Source organism: Orcinus orca, chromosome 9 (assembly GCF_937001465.1).
Source record: "Orcinus orca chromosome 9, mOrcOrc1.1, whole genome shotgun sequence".
Classification (NCBI taxonomy): domain Eukaryota; kingdom Metazoa; phylum Chordata; class Mammalia; order Artiodactyla; family Delphinidae; genus Orcinus; species Orcinus orca.
Genome location: NC_064567.1, coordinates 58,510,410 through 58,528,507, shown reverse-complemented (window position 1 = coordinate 58,528,507; position 18,098 = coordinate 58,510,410). Strand labels below are relative to the sequence as shown.

The following is an 18,098-nucleotide window of genomic DNA, read 5'->3' as shown; positions in this document are numbered from 1 at the left end:
GTCTTTGTGTCAGCTAGGACCTCCAGGACAAAGGTGTGAGATGTGAGAGCAGCAAACTTATTCCACTCCTGATTCTCAAGGGCAGGCTTCTAAAATTCACTACTAAATAGACCATCAACTTTACAAAGCCCTGCTTTAGGCAATGGCTTCCCAAGTGTGCTATGATTTTACATGGGACATTCTTTACTGGGCTGGAGCACCTGCTGCTTGCCTGGATGTGAGAAATGACCTGCAAACAAATTTCAAGTTCATTCATTCAGAGCAAAGGAATTGAAGATAATGCTTCTAGAAAAAATAGCAACCAAAAGACGAGGATTTTTAAAGTCATTCTCTGCCATTTGAGAAAAGAAGGTCTCTGGGTTGACAGAGGTCAAGAATTTGATTGCCCATTATTTACTGTTACTATTACCTTCTATGTACAGCAAGGGATTTTGGCATATTTTTTATAGTGACAAATTAATTTTTATAGTGATATAAAAGTTCCTTTAAAATTAAATAAGTAATGTCAATTTAAAGAAAATATTAAATTCTTATTGTACAGGTGTATGTCCCATACAGCATATGGGACAAAAATCCCCAAGGTTATTTGCAAGTGACTAGGAGGGTCAGATTTGTGCTATTACAATATATAACCTAAGAGATGGAAAGACAGAAGGTGATGGACTGGTGAGAGAGGTGTCTGTCAAGCAGGCATATCTATTTCTTGGCCAAAGTGAAGTCCAATGACATCTTGCCTTACTGTGTTCACATCATTGAATAGGGAATTTCCTAACGTGCAGGTAACTCGTGCCACTGTCACACCAAGTAGCAGGGGACAGTCTTTTAAAAGGCATGGTCTCCTTTACATTGCTCTCATGCTACATTCTGCTAGGAAACATTTGAATTTTTATGGCTTTCCTGCAGTAACAAATTTTCCTCCAACTGTCAGGATTTGCTTCATGCAGAGAAAAGCAAGCAGCTTTCATTTTCCTGTTACAAAAGGGAATAGGTAGAAATAATATGCTGCTTTTCAGCCAGCTAAACCTGACCTGACTCTCTTTATTTGTAGGGAAATGCAGGATTCACAGAAAGGACATTTTCACTGAGGTAAATAAGCCTTCTCAACTGATGAACACTATTATACTAATACCAAAGGAAACAAAGGCCAGAAGATGGGGGGCATTAAGTAGAAAGACAAACAAAAAAATAGCAGACAAAATCCAGCCTGAGGACAAAGCAGGCTCTGCAACATTGAAAAAATAGGGGAAAATCCTTTAAGAGAAAATTGCATGCAATTTTTTGGCCTCAATTAGCCTTTTCCACAAAGAGCACTTTTCCACAAAAAGCCCATTAAATAGCAAATGAAATTACATCGGTTTTCAGTTGCCATGGCATTGGTTTTCCTCTAATGGACTTCTCTGGTCCTGAGTTTAATGTTTAGCCTGACTTATTTTCCTTGTCTGTGTGCTGTCTCAATTCCCTCTGTCCAGCTACAAAGTGATGTATGTGACTTCTCAAAGTGCCTACCACATAATCCTGGAGAGAGAAAATTCATCCCTCAGCTATCTCCCTAGAGACTGAGGGAGTAAAACTGACCAACAGCAGCATTTAATTAACTGTGAACATAACAGTTTCCATTTACTAGATGGCAGTAGTTCCCTTCCATGCACTCAGGGCTCCTGGAGCCATTCCCAGATCAGTCAGAGATCATTTATTGAGTACTTCCTATGTGCCAAGCACTGTCCAAGAAACTGAAGACATAAAAATGCAAAAGAAAGGCTACAAGATGCTGACAGTCTTCTAGAATTTCCAGACTAGAAGATTACCTCCAAGCACTTCTTTTCTCCTTTCCTCCATTCATAAAATGGGTGAAATTTTACCCAATTACCTGATTTACAGTTTTATTTTGTTTTGAAAAATTTTCCAGGTATCACACTTAAAAAAAAATTTATTCTAAGAGTAAGGATCTGATATAACAAATTTGCTTTTTTGAAGTTACTTAGCTACAGCTAAATATTACTTATGCTATCAAGTTTGGCTCATAATTCATATATTATTTTCTGATATGCATAATCATATATAATTTTTAGAAAAATAAGTTTATGCAGTTCATACACTCCTATGAACTTATTTTTAAATCTTTCTATGTCAATAAACATTCTTTACAATATCATTTTTAACGTCTGTATGGTATGGAGGTAACAGCTTAAATTTTTCTATTATATATAAAAATATTTTTTAAGTATTTAGTAATATAAATGACTCTCTGAGTGCAAAAAGAAATCAAGCAACTTTTTTGAGACTCTAAGTACATTAAAAATGCCAATATATATCTTTTAAAATTGTGGTACATTTTAAATGTATTTCTTAACCAATCAAAGCTTTTATTGCAAAAATATAAAACAAAACACACTATAACTCCATTATTTTGAAGATTCTCATAGAATTAGAAGTCTCAATTTCTAGTGTACTACAGATCACGTGACCAAGCAAAATTCTGTTACATGTCTTTCTTTCTCATCAGTTATCTCTGACTCAGTGTATAACCTTGTTTAGAGATATATCCAAAGTCTGAATTTGAGGCCCTACATCAATGAGAACCCTGAGTCAAAAGGTGCTGAATTAGTCCCTAATCCTAGAGGCAGAATTTCTGAGTTTAAAAAGGTTTTAAGCTTTTGATATTCCCCTCAATCGTATGCATTTTCACTCCATTAAGCCTGTGTGAGAGCACTGCCCCACGTGTTTGTCAACATATGTATTACCATCTTTGATATCTTCGTTAATGTAATAAACACAACAAAACATCTAATTCTTATTTTTAATTGACATTTTACTGATTACAATACAAGTGATCATTATGTTACCTTTATTTGTCATTTATATGCCTTGCCTGTTTTTTTTCTGAAATACCTGTTCCTGTTCTTGGTCCTTTTGTGCTTTTTTTTTTTTTCTCTTAGTTGTTACCCTCCTAACTTTAATTTTTAAAGTTTCTTTACATAGTAAGGATATGAGCCCTTTCATATAGTCCCAAATATTTTTCCCAGTTTTATGACTGCTTTTTAATTTTATAATCTGTTTGCCACACAGATGTTGAAACAAACATTTTTGTGTTCTCTAATTTATCTTTCTTGTTATGGCTTCAGCCTTTGATGACGTGGTGCTAAAGGGTCAGTTATCTTTAACAGACTTCCTTCTACTCTTCCTCTTGGGTTATCAGTCCAATTCCTTGTGTCAGCTACAGGGGGCGTTGCTCAGTCTCCTCCTACCTCTTTACTCCTCCCTCTCTAGGTAGGCCTCCCTCTGTCGGCAGGGATAAAGCACATGGGGAATAACTGTGTCCTCTGGGAAAGCTGTGTGGTAACACCTCTGAGGAAAGACGAGGTCAGGAGCTCACTGTTACTCCGTGGTTGATGAAAAGGTAGTGATATAAAAGATCAATAACTAAACAAATATATAATTTCTTAACTTTCCAAAAATTTTGAAGATAAACAGCTTAAAAGTTTAAATTAATTAGTTAAAATGTAGATTAAAAAAACTAAATCTAAAAATAAATGTATAAGTAAATGTGAAAGGTGGTGATGGCCCCATGTGGGAAGGTAGAGTGGATAAGCTCCAATCGATGCCTGTCCTTCTCCAAGCATCTCTGCACTGGCCCTTCCTCCCAGGGCAGGCAAGAAGGAGAATAAGCTGGGTTGATTTTTTTTTTCCCTTTAGTTCTCACAGGTTGAGAAGACCATAGCATCTTCAAGCATGTCCTCCCATTCTTTCCCCATGACCTTTCCATATCTTCCCCTCTCTCATCCAATTTCCAGTCTTTCTGCTCTCATTTTGGCTGATGACTTTGTACCAGATAGGGACTCCCTCATCTTACCACAACCAAATCTACAAGTGCTCTGGCATTAAAACCATCTTTTACTTTGGCTCACCTGCTGAAAAGGAGGATGTGTCTCAAGGTCTCTGGATTTCATCCCATCTCAACTTCTCTAAGATTTGGACCTTTCAGTTATCCTGTTTCATGCATCTTCAACTGTTTGCTTTCTATAAATCATTTCCTTCAGCATACAAACATTTCCTTTTTTTTTTTTTTTTTTTTTTGGTTGCACTGGGTCTTCGTTGCTGCGCAGGGGCCTTCTCTAGTTGCGGCAGGTGGGGGCTACTCTTCGTCGTGGTGCGCAGGCTTCTCATTGAGGTGGCTTCTCTTGTTGCAGAGCACAGGCTCTAGGTGCGCGGGCTTCAGTAGTTGTGGCACACGGGCTCAGTAGTTGTGGCTTATGGGCTCTAGGGCGCAGGCTCAGTAGTTGTGGCGCATGGGCTTAGTTGCTTCGCGGCACGTGGGATCTTCCTGGACCAGGGCTCGAACCCATGTTCCCTGCATTGGCAGGCGGATTCTTAACCACTGCGCCACCAGGGAAGTCCCCAAACATTTCCTTTTATCTTCAACTGTAGATAATAGTCTCCTGTGACAAACGCCCCCCCACAAACCCCCTTCAGCAATCATGCTACTCTTATGCTCACATTTGCAGCCAAATTTCTTTTACCAGTTGTCAGCATATGCCATCTCTAGTTTCTAACCTCCCATTCACATCTTCTGATCTGGCTTCTGCACCTACCATTTCATCAAAACTATTTTTGTCAGTGATAACTCTGTCACTTAATCTAATGAACATCTGATTAAACCTCTCAGTAGCTATCAATACAGCTGACCACTCCCCCATTCTTGAACCTGCCTTTTTCTTAGTTTCTCTGATGCCAAAAATGCTCTTGAATTTTCTCCAACTTCTTTTATCAATCCACTTCACTCTTTTTTTTTTTTTAGTGTGGAATATTTTAACACATTCTTAGAAATAAAGAATTATAGAGGAAAGTGGTTATCACAAGGAAGAGAAATCAAAACCCTAGAATAATTTCACTCTCTTTTATTGCCTCCTCTCCATCCTGCTAACCTCAAAACATAAGAATTTGTCAGAGCTTGGTCCTAAGTTCTCTTTTATCTCTCTACACTGTTTATCCAGGTGAGTTCATTGATTTCCTTGGCTTCAAATACAATCTATAGGCCAATGGCTCCTCAACTTACTGCTTTAGTTCAGAGCTCTTTTCTGAAATATATACTTTTATATCAAGTGCATCCTTGACTTATTCACTTTGATGTCTCAAAGAGGTCTGAAACCTCTCATGTTTAAAACTAACCTAGAAGGACTCACTCTATGTGCTTTTGAGACTTGATATAAAGCAACCAAGTCAGTGGAGGATTAGCAAAAAATAGATACATAGATCAATGGACCCATACATATTTGGCCAATTGACTTTTTTTTAAGATTTTTTTTATGTGGACCATTTTTAAAGTATTTATTGAATTTGTTACAATACTGCTTCTGTTTTATGTTTTGGTTATTTGGCTGTGAGGCATGTGGGATCTTAGCTCCCCAACCAGGGATCGAACCTGCACCCTTGGAAGGTGAAGTCTCAACCACTGGACCACCAGGGAAGTCTCGGCCAATTGACTTTTGAGAAAAATATCAAAACAATTCAATGGTGAAAGAATAATCTTTTCAACAAATGATGCTGAAACAATTGGCCATCCATACATGAAAAAGATGAACTTCAACCCATACCTCACACCATATGCAAAAAATAACTCAAAATCAATCAAAGACATAAAAGTAAAACCTGAAATTATAAAACTTCTAGAAGAAAAACGTAGGAGAAAACCTTTGTTACTTGGGTTAATCAAACATTTCTTAGCTAGAACACAGAAAGCACAAATCATAAGAGGTAAAAATTGATAAACTGAATTTATCAAAATTAAATACTTCTGCTCTTTTAAAAACACCATTAGAAAAATGAAAATCCAAAGAATGAATTAAAATATTTGCAAAATACATATTTGACAAAGGGCTAGTATCCAAAATATATTAAGAACTCTCACAGATCAATAACAAGAAAACAACCATTTAAAAAAAAAAAAAAAAAGCAGGCTTCCCTGGTGGCGCAGTGGTTGAGAGTCCGCCTGCTGAGGCAGGGGACACCGGTTTGTGCCCTGGTCTGGGAGGATCCCACATGCCACAGAGCGGCTGGGCCCGTGAGCCATGGCTGCTGAGCCTGCGCGTCCGGAGCCTGTGCTCCGCAACGGGAGAGGCCACAACAGTGAGAGGCCTGCGTACTGCAAAAAAAAAAAAAAAAAAAAAAAAAAAAAAAAAAAGCAGCAAAAGAAATGAACAGATATTTCACCAAAGTGAACACACAGCTGGCAGACAAATACATGAAAACATACTCAATGTCTTTGGTCATTAGAGGAATTCAAATTAAAAGCATAATGAGATGCTATTAATACTTATTATAATGGCTAAAACAATCTTTAAAAATCTGACATTATGAAGTTCTGACAAGGATGGAGGATAACAGGAACTCTTACACACTGCTGGAGGAAATGCAAACAAGCACTTTGGAAAACAGTTTGGCAGTTTCTTATAAACTTACCATACAACCCAGCTTCCTATTCCTAGGTGTTTACCCAAGAGAAATGAAACATGTCCATACAAGAACGTGTATGCAAATGTTTAGAGCAGCTTTTTTCAAAATTGTCAAAAACTAGAAGCAATCCAAACGCCCCTCTACTAGGGAGTCAATAAACTGTGTTACATCTATACACGGAATACTATTCAGCAATAAAAAGGTCTGATTTACTGGTGAGTGCAGTCACATTGATGAATCTCAAATGCATTATGCTACACTGGAGAAACCAGCCTCAAAAGGTTACATATTGTATAATTTAATTAATATGACATTCTGAAAAGATGGAACTAAAGGGACAGAAAACAGATCAACAGTTGCCAGGGGTCGGGGGAGAGTGAGGGAATTAACTACCAAGGGCATCGGGGGATTTTTTGAGGTAATTGTGGTGAATGGTTTCACGACTCTCTATTACTCAAAAACAGTGAACTTACGGTATATAAATTATACCTCTGTAAACCCAACTTTAAAAAAATGGTATAACGATCTTCCCCACATACATGCTTCTTCCCCACGTTTTCCCATCTTAAAAAATGGCATCACTATCCAGCCATTTTCTAAAGCCAGAAACCTGGCAATGATTCTTGAAACTTCCTTTTCTGTCACCCAGCCCCACCCCCACCTATATCAAATCCATCTCCAAGTCCCACCAATTCTGCTTCTAAAACATTGCAAACCCATTTTCTAATTTTCCTATCCAAGCTTTCCCCTTAGTGAAAATCATCATCCCCCCCACCTACACTATTGCAAGAGTTTCCCTGCTGGTCTCCCTGCTTCCATTCTTGGCCTTCTCCAACCCAGCTTATGAATGACCCCATATTGATGATCTTAAGTGAAAATTAAACCGTGTCATTGCCTTGCTTTAAACTTTTCAGTGGCTCCATTTCTAAACCCCACACTCGGCACCCATCAGGCCATATATGATCTGACACATCCAATGTCATCTGGCGGCACTACCCTCTACCCTCTTATCCCTCCCACCCACCCCGCCATGATACTCTGGCCATACTGGCCTTCTTCCATGTGTTGGATATTCCAAGTTTTTTGCTCCCGTAGCAACTTTGCACATGCTATTCCCTATCCCTAGACTTTTCTTCTTTGCTCTTGTTTTTAATGGCCAGCTCCTTCTCATTATAAAGTTTCAGCTTAAATATTGTATCTTTAGAGAAGTTTTACACATTTTATAATAGTTTATTCCTGACGTTCTCTTTCATAGCACCTTATTTTGCTCCTTTCCCAATTTACAGTTATGTATTTATAATTTATTTCATCAATATTCATCTCCCCTACTAGAATATAAGCTCCTAGAAGTCAGAAACTATTTTCTCTTTTTACTTTCTTAGCACATTACCTGACATCATAGAAGCTAATAAATATTTGTTAAATAAATGTGTTAATTAACGAGACTCCTACAATTAAAACAGTAATAAGAATTCAATGTGATCATCACTGAATGACTGGGGCCAACATAACTATCTCTCTACATATTTTTAGGGCCCCCTGAATTAGGCTTAATGAATAGAGATATGTACTACATTGCCGGAGGTAAGTAAGGGTCACCAATTTTCAAAACCATGACTGGGCAAGTAGATGACGATGTCAGCCACCCAGAAAGGCTTACCTCTCCAAACCAGTTGCTTGGCACACAGGATGGAGCTAGGAGTTGTACAGAAGTGTAAAGCTGTGTGTCCACTTAAGGAGTAGCAATTGAGCTTTGCTCCACGGTCACAGAGAATCTTCACACAATCCAAGTTGGCCATTTCACAAGCCACATGAAGAGGGGTTTTCCCATTAGGTCTACAGTTGATTGTAGCATTGTGGTCCAGTAGCACCAGAAGACATTCCACGTGACCAAACAAGACAGAGAGATGCAGGCCCGTGGCCCAGGAAGACTTTAATTTGTAACTAGGCAACCAATAACCTGAAAAAAGAAAGGGAGAGAAAGTTTAACTTCTTGGCCTAGGATTTCTCCCTGTGAGAATTAGTGAGGATTTTTACAAAGTATTTTACTTTCGTCACATTTATAAAATTGGGGGATGATTTGGAAGTTGTAAACTAGTGGCTGATGAATCTGCAAATGTTTAGCTTAGTAGTGTATTTGGGTTACTTAAATGGGACAGGGGCTTTCTACTATCCCCTATTATCTTGGTCCTTCATTTACTTTACCTTCCTGGCTGTCCAAGGCATTTGTGTTTGAGACCTTCATTTATGTGACTGCATTTTATTTTACGTGATGATTTACAGGACATTCTTATTAAAGATTTTTTTTTAATTCCCAATCATTGTCTTGAATGATTCCAAAGCTGTTACTTACAAGCTTATAATTTTCATTCCATCACAGTTCTTTTTCCCTCTAGTTGTTGCTATTGTCAAGCTAAGGTATGAATGTATTTGATGTCTTTATAAAATTTGTCACACCAAGATTTTATTTGCCTATCAGTTTATACAACACCTCTTTCCGAAGAAGAATTAAGAAAAATTTATAGCAGCTTACAAATTTTACACAAGATTTTATTTTTAATGATCTAGAAAATAAGGGCAAAGGAAAAAATAAGGAAGGCAAAATAAGGAAGGAAAATAAAAAGAGGTCCAGGGTCAGATAGGTACCCAAAATATAAACTGTGTTGTATATATGCTAGAACCACACTGTAAATTTGCCTTTGAACTTCCCAGCAGCCAAAATAAACAGGAAAACATGATGTGTTGCACAATTAACTATGCCCACAAGCTATACACAGATTAATTGGTCAGGAGAAGCATAGCTGTTCCTAGAACTGAGATCTTAAATCCCATTAGCTGTTGAAAATCTCTCTCTCTCTCTCTCTCTCTTCTCCCACCCTCCCTCCCTCTCACCCTCTCTCTCTTTCCTTTTTCCCTCTTACCTCTGACTTCTGAACACTGAACTAGTCCCTTTTTCCCAAGTGTCCAATGATTGCCATTTTGACAAGCTATAACAAAGATAACTTTATAAATCCTTTTTTCAATGTCAATACCCAGAGCCACGGCATTAAGCTCACTATGAGTGGAGAATGGAAAATAGGTACAGAAAGATGAAATATTTAATGGCAAGATGAAGATGTAGATATAGCTCAACAGCTTAGAAGAGACTCTAGGGTGGAAACAACAATATAAATTTTAACATGGATAAATCAGAAGTTTGTTTTTACAATCGGTTGTAAAAATGCCACTATGCGAGTACAAAGTAAGCAGATTATGAGTTTCTTTATTTTTCTTAGATTTTTTTTGGAAAGATCGTCTTTATTTATTTATTTAATATTTTGGCTGCACCGCGTGGGATATGGGATCTTCATTCCCCAACCAGGGATTGAACACACGTCCCCTGCATTGGAAGTGCGGAGTCTTAACCACTGAACCACCAGGGAAGTCCCAGCAGATTATGATTTAATGGTAATTTATTTGAGGAAAAACCTAAGTATTTGAGTTGACAATAATCTAGAAATGAGCCAACAGTAAGATGAAGCTGCCCAAATGCTGATACAATCTTTAGCTACATTAATAGGGTATAGCACCCAGAACAAGAGAAGTACAAGTTGTATGCTTCACTGATTAGATGAGGTCAGAAAAATCTAAAATATTGTAAATACTTCCGGGCAACAAAAATGAGCACCTGGAGGGCACTCAGAGGATGATGACCACGTTAAAGGTGGGCCTGGTGATTAGGTATTAAAAGTCTCTCATTTAAGTGAAAAGAACTACCTACGCACCACTCCTGGGTATTTATCCTACAAGTACGTTCACTCATGTGTGAAATGCCATATAAGGGCCACTGTATTACACAACTCCCAGGAACACTACTTGCATTGAACTCTTTATGAAGAGTATGAAGTTCCTGGGAGTTATAAATCCTGGTAACCTGGCCCAGGACAACAACATGCACTACACTACAGCATTGTTCTTAATGGTTAGTGATTGGAAACAACCTCAATCTTCATCAATAGGAGACTGTTTAAATAAAGTATGTACATCCGTACAGTGGAACACTATACAGTCATTACAAAGAAGGGGGCGGTTCTGTGTATACTGGTATGGAAAAAATCGCAAGATATATTATTGAATGAGAGAAGCAGGGAGCCGAAGAGTGTGTATAAAGGCTAACAGGTAAGAAAATATTTACAAACACCTAACACAAGAAACTGGTTGCACTGGAGGGGACTGGGGGACAAGAACATAGATTTACTTATCCTTCAATGCTCCCCTTGAGCTTTTAAATTTAGTACCTTGTGCATGTATTACTATTTATAAAAATAAATAAAATTAAAATAAACTGTTGTGCTCCTGGCCAGGAGGAAAAATAATTTAGTTTAAATAGGCCATTTAGGGCTACCCTGGTGGTGCAGTGGTTGAGAATGTGTCTGCCAGTGCAGGGGACACGGGTTCAAGCCCTGGTCCAGGAAGATGCCACATGCTGTGGAGCAACTAAGCCCGTGAGCCACAACTACTGAACCTGCACTCTAGAGCCCATAAGCCGCAACTACTGAAGCCCACGCGTCTAGAGCCTGTGCTCCGCAACAAGAGAAACCACCGCAATGAGAAACCCGTGCACTGCCAACCCAACGAAAAGTAGCCCCTGCTTGCCACAATTAGAGAAAGCCCATGCACAGCAATGAAGACCTAACGCAGCGAAAAATAAATAAATTTATATTTTTTAAAAGAGGTTATTTATAGGGTTATGCACAATGCTGATTAATCCTGAGGGAATGAATGCTCCCAACCAGAATTTTGTTTTTCTATGGCCCACCCTCCAACCTAGACAGACAGACAGACAGACAGACACACACACACACACACACACACTTTAGTCTCTTTTCATCTCACTCAGAATTCTAGGACCATTTTGCTTTCTCGTCCTCCCAACTCTCCCCTTATCCAAAGTTGTTCTTTAAAAAGAAATCCAAAGTTAATTTACACTAAGGTCTAATAGACTGAGGATTGTTTAAAGTGTGACCCTCTTAGGATTATCTGAATTTATGTAGGAATCTGTATTCATACAATAGAATTAAGTTCTAAGATACTAATTCCAGATTTCAGACACTGAAAGGTATTTGGTGATATGGATTTTCCCTAGTAGAGACAAATAGTTTCACAGACAGTCTGGACTGGGGAGGATCAACCCTGTGCCTGTGTGTGTGTGTGTGTGTGTGTGTGTGTGTAAATAGATATGCACACACAATACATTTGTATATATCCATATATACATTTCCATTTAGCTGTGCACATTGAATCTGTGTTCCAAGCATAGTTTTTAAGCTATATGGTATGCAACCTGCTTTTGATAAGGAAGGAATCACTTAACACCAATACTTAGTCATCTTAATACTCAAGTTTCCTCTACAAGCAATTTGCAAAGACAGCCTCTTCTAACTCTCTTGCAAAGAAGCTGGTTCCAGATCTGAAAACTGGAGTGTGTTTTGCTTGCCAATTAACGGCAAAGATTAGGCAGCTCTATGGAGCAACTGATTGGAAACTCAAGTCTGCTTCTGTAGTGGTAAGAAAAATGATCTCAGAAAGGAAGCAGCAGAGAGCTGATTAAGAAAACACCATTTTGATGTAAAATCAAAGAAACACAGAATGTTAGCGCTGGAGGGAAGATTATCCAGTCCAAGCCTTTCATTTTCCAGATGAGAAAACTGCCACTTTTTCAGCCTGCTGGAGCCATAAGTCGTCTGCCTCAGTCCAAGCTAATGGACTCAGAATATCTGCAATGCAGGGTTTCCATCTGTCTTTGTCTTTGTGGAAGTAGAATAGGTTTAGCGCCAAGCCTGCTTCACAAATCATAAGGAAAGAAAGAAGATCCCGAATTCATCTCTATGTCACATCTCTGATATGGAGATACATTTGTTGATTTTTTTTCTTAAATTCCCAGTAGCACTTAGAGAATCTATCCTGCCTGTTTATTACATGAATCGGTCATCCTTGACCTCTCAATCAGTTTCATCTCCGTGTCCTATAATCATAATCATTAACCAGTAAATTGGGCTCAGAGATGGCCAGGTGTTGGAATTCAGCTAACCTCATAAATGAAATTGTGCCTACAACTCACCTCTCCTAGAAAGGAATGTGGGTGGTAGGAACGTAGATGGGTGGGTGGCAGCAAGATCCCTTAGCTGGTGCCCCTAGGGAGCTGAGTGGAGAGATAGGAAGAGAATAGATAGTCGGATACAGATCAGGGTCTGTCGCAATGTATCTTGAAGCTACATTGCAGAACTTTGGTGGGGGGTAATGGGGAGGAGTTTCTGGATAATTCAAGCCTTTGCAAAGCAGGAAAGCCCACTGAAGAGACAGAAGCAGTCCACAGCAAACAGGCCACACACATACAGTCACCACCTTTTTTTTTTTTTTTTTTTTTGCTGTACGCGGGTCTCTCACTATTGTGGCCTCTCCTGTTGCGGAGCACAGGCTCTGGACACGCAGGCTCAGCGGCCATGGCTCACGGACCCAGCCGCTCCGCGGCATGTGGGATCTTCCCAGACCAGGGCACGAACCTGAGTCCCCTGCATCGGCAGGCAGACTCTCAACCACTGCGCCACCAGGAAAGCCCCAGTCACAACCTTTAAATGACGATACAGTCACAGGTCACTGTGTACCAAGTGTGGAAACAAGCAGGAGTGTCCTTTCCACCACACCTACCCTCACTGAGGACCAAACCTGAGGTAATGCCATTGCCAAAAAACCGCAGTGATGCAGCACCCATTAACACATTTGTGTCGACGCTGGTATGTCAAGAGATCAAAATTTGTCCTACAAAATGTAACCCCCAATGGTCACAGCATGACAGAAATACAGTTAACTAATCAGGCAGATTCATTTTGTACACTCTCCCTTCTTTCCACAGCAATATTGTCCCAGGGCTTCAGAACTCAAAATGTGATTCTTCGCATTTGTCTTTCAAAGGGCCCCCCTCTGCTCACTTCTGCAGAGTCCAGGATGCCCTTTGACTGTGTGCTCAGATTGCCCAAAGGACTGTAAGGAGGGAGTAAAACCCAGGAACAAAGCCCTTGATGGGGCCAGACGTGAGGAAGGCACTGCTTCCCCTAATGTAAACTACTTGGTTCTCACCCTGGGTCTGCAGTCTGTGGGCAGTGATGCCTTCTGCTTGAGCTCTGCTTGAGCAATGAGCTTAACTGAGAAGAAAATACAGATTCTTTCTCCTAGGAAAACATCCCAGAGAGAACTCTCAAATATAGGCCACACCCATGTGGGTTTATAGCATCTACCATTACTTTTTACCTTCCCCAGACCATGACACTTAATCTGTTTCTATAATTTCCCCTTCTAAACATTGAAGATTATCAGCATGCAGGAGATCTAGAGGGGGTCTTGACAAAGCCTCCACTTTACAAATGAGGATAAATATCTTGTAGAGATTAAGTAGCAGGAAGTGCCCATGTTTGTATACCTAGTCTCCCCCAAATCTGAAAGCTATATGCAGTCCACCTCCAAACCGATATCAATTCTCGGCAAAGTTCTAAAGGAATTTAGGAGTTATGCCCCTACAAAAATACACAGACCAATCCTGTGTGTGTGTGCGCGTGTGTGTGTGTGTGTGTGTGTGTGTGTGTGTGTGTGTGTGTGTGTTTAATTTAAATCTGAATCCAGAGATATGCCTGAGTCACTGAGTAGAAAACCCCCGGCTCAGGAAATACAGTAAGGAGCGAAGTGTTTGGGCCACCTTTTGGAAGAAGGGTTGATTCTGCTCCAGCATTTGGGGGGATATACACATCTCTGGTAAATCTTCAGCTAAGCTCGGCTCTGCCACAGTTATCAGCTGTAATGTTATCTGAGTCCAAAGAACCCCACACACAAGAAGCCTCTGTTATTACAGCCAAAGGTTACACACACTGCTCGTGGCTGGATAAGCAGACATTTGCTCTGCTGTGTCCACGTATTTACACAGTCCTGAAGGATTACAGGCTGGAGCACAATTCTTACCTATTTTTTAATAGCTAATATTTTCAGGATAAATCTCAGAGTTTCCCCAGGAGAGAAAAAAAAAAAAAAGCTTGAAATGTAAAATTTAAAAGAAAAAAATCTGAACATCTAGGAAAGGAAAAGAACCCTGGGATGGCAATAGGAAAGTAGGAGAGTGAATTTCTGGTAAAGAGGAAAATTAGGTGATAAGAAGATGACTCATTAAGAGAGTGAAAATAAGAGCTTTCAAGATATTTGGAAGGCAGTTGCTACTTAGTAAAGTAGATAGAGTACCTGCCAGAAAGTTTTCCAGTGAAATCATTCATTGGTTATTTTAATTAAAAATATGACTATCAACCAAAGAACCTGAGGCTTTGGGCCATAAACGAAGTACTTAAGGTGCATTACGCTGATTAACCTTGCTGACTAGGGAATTCCATACCAAAGAGATAAGTATGATATTCTGCCTGTAACATTAATGAGCCAAGGCTCATGCATCTGAAGGAGAATCAAATGTGTGGTTGAAAAACCTTTGGAAACAGCTTTATGGATATTCACGTTTCCCGTATGGAGATGGCCTAGTGAGAACCAATATGAATAGCTTTGCGTTTTCTTAGAGACCCACTTTCACTATAAATACTGTGCGCTTGGCTCATAACAAACTTTATATCATTGACATCCCTTGACTATTCAACTGCTAATTGCATTTGGCAGTTAAAAGTTGTTCGTGTATTTAACTTTTCTTCACTTCATTCCCATTTTAAAGTGGTCAGCTGGTAGATGTAATTTTGCTTACTTGTTTTTACTTTTCAGACCCATGTATCTGCCATTCTCTAGGAGATAATGCAAATGCCAACCAGAATGCTTCTTTTTTTTAAAGAATGGCTTTTCTTAAAAATTTTATTTTATTATTATTTGGCTGCGTCGGGTCTTAGCTGCAGCACGTGGGCTTCTCTCTAGTTGTGGCTCGAGGGCTCTATAGTGCGCTGGTTTCGTTCCCCACGGCATGGGGGATCTTAGTTCCTCCACCAGGGACCATACCTGCATCCCCTGCATCGGAAGGTGGATTCTTAACCACTGGACCACCAGGGAAGTCCCAACCAGAATGTTTTTAATGTTTGCTTTACAAAGTGTGAGAGAAATATTTTTAATTGATAAAACATAATTTTATCTGAAGATTTGATTATGAAGTTTAAAATAACTTGAAAAAATAGAATGAGATGTCTCAAACTTTAAGAATCATTATTAGGTGCTGGGGCTAGGCAGGGCTCGCCATCTGAACCTGGATGCTGGCTTCTAAATCTGTTCTCTGTCTCATAGGTGAGAGAAGTTACTCAATGAGACGGGGAAGCAGAAGTGAATTTCCAGACACTTTGTTCTACCTTCCTCACAAAGTCCATATTTTATATTTGCTTAGGAGGTCAACTTTTGATTATTAGTGTACCATTTAGATTGTGGATTGGGGGTTGCAATGTTTACATTCCAAGCTGATTTCTTCACCAACAGACTTCTGAGTTGCCTTTACAAAAAGTATAAACTTGCATTCATACTGACTTAAACATACCATAATTAGGGGAGAAAATGTGGTCACTTTTAAAAATCCTATGTCCTAAAAGAAACAAAAATTATTTGGGATTAAACGTACCACTGTTGATCTTCCACAGGACAATCAAATGATGAATACAGATTACATTACTAATTACACAAGCAAATTTAAAGGTAGCATAGTATGTTCTAGAATTTACACATTGTCTTGCTTAGTAGGCCCCAAATTACTAAAACCTGAAGATTCCCACACTTTAAAAGTAAATAGGTAGGGCTTCCCTGGTGGTGCAGTGGTTGAGAATCTGCCTGCCAATGCAGGGGACATGGGTTCGAGCCCTGGTCTGGGAAGATCCCACATGCCGCGGAGCAACTGGGCCCGTGAGCCACAATTACTGAGCCTGCATGGGCGATGAAGAGTGGCCCCCGCTTGCCACAACTAGAGAAAGCCCTTGCACAGAAACGAAGACCCATCACAGCCATAAATAAATAAATAAATAAAAATTTAAAAAATAAAAAGTAAATAGGTAATGTTCTATTTCTTCTTCTGGATGCTGGTTGCATATGTTTGTTTATTTTGTGAAAATTAACCAAGCTTCACACTTATGAATTGTGCACATTTCTGTGGTAGAGATTTTGAAAAGTGCTTAAAAAAATCAAAAACGAATGCATAGCAATTCAACAGCATTCAACATCCAAAAAGTCTGCTGTGATTTAATAAAGTCTCACAAAGTTTAATCTAGTCACATACCCTTCAAGGCCACAAAGCGTCTCATTCCTTAGAATTATTCAGAAAGGAACTAATTCTAACTAACAAATGACCAGTGTAGCCTGCTCAGCTCTACACTAGTCCCTGGGAATTCCTCTGTGACTTAGAAACTGATGTAACCACTTAGGTCTACTCTGCTTGGCTAGCAACTAGGATTCTATGCATCACTTCCATTCCTGACTAAAATAAAAAGTTTGATAATGAGGCTGCAAGCCATGTGAAAATATCTGAAGAAACTGAAGAAAATGAGACTTCAATCTGGGATTAAGATTGAAGAGACAGAGTATTATACCCACATTCATATTAAACAGAGAGTAAGTGTATTTCTTTCTATACGCACACGTGTACGTGCACACACACACGCGCGCACACGCACACACACACGATTTCCTGCATAAACCCTGAAGATATGGCCACAAATCCTAACATTTCTTCCATTCATCCACCTGGCATGCATAAGAATGTTACTGTTCTCTTTTTTCCCCCCCAAATCCAGAGAGTGTAATTTGCTTTCTCCCTAATTGAAAGTCCCATCCCACAGTCCTATGAAAACACCCATTTGCATGAATGAAAATTTAGCTCTATGAAGACCATAGGGAGTCGGCTCATATTGACAGAAAGATTTTAAAATGCATTTTTTTCTCGTTCAGGGATGATAACACCACTGGAAGCAAGAGAAACAGCATCCTTCTCCAGAAACTGCCACTAAGACTTCCTTTCTCACAACCTCTGAACCTTCGCATGATCTATGCAATTTGGCATGCTCAGATGAGAAAAGGCAGTCTTCACAGCTCAGGGTCAAATAAATTACCTGCTGACTTGGACATAAGTATTTTAAGCTAGGCACGAATATAAGTTTTAAAAAATACCTTAAAAATGTATTAAGCATTCAGGCAGTCTTTCACTGAACAAATCCATAAGATGAAAGTAATCTGATCATATAGTATACATTCTTTCTTCTTAACAGAACCTCCATCAACCACTTTTTAAAAAACAGACCTCTTCTTTATTTTCCAATCAAGATAGCAATGCCAATTTATAATAAAACCCTCAAGTAAAAATCATAAACACAGTAACTGGCCTCAACTATTCCATCCTTCCTTCAGAACTGATAGTAAATTAATGTAGAAATATATACCATTAAGTATTCATTTCTGAAGATTGATGGTGCTGATGATTTATATACAAATGGAAAGTATTTTAAACATAAAAAAAGATCTCTCTTTCTCAATGCTGTACACAAGACCTTATCACCTATTTTGTTTAAACAGAAGTGATGTTGAACATGGTGTTTGTTTGCAGTCCGCTTACCAGATGGCCTCGCTACTCAAATTTCCCATTAACTAGCTGATTTGGGAAATCAGAATCT

General features: G+C 39.2%; 1 protein-coding gene across 3 annotated transcripts in view; it reads right to left on the bottom strand.

The window, feature by feature from the left end:
* Positions 1-18,098, bottom strand: part of ASB4 (ankyrin repeat and SOCS box containing 4) — a 121,598-nt gene that overhangs the window by 46,049 nt on the left and 57,451 nt on the right. For all 3 annotated transcript variants that reach the window (XM_049715142.1, XM_049715143.1, XM_004265574.3), the window contains one exon: positions 8,111-8,410. In XM_049715142.1, the coding sequence (XP_049571099.1) occupies positions 8,111-8,410 (300 nt within the window). The remainder of the gene's footprint in view (positions 1-8,110; positions 8,411-18,098) is intronic.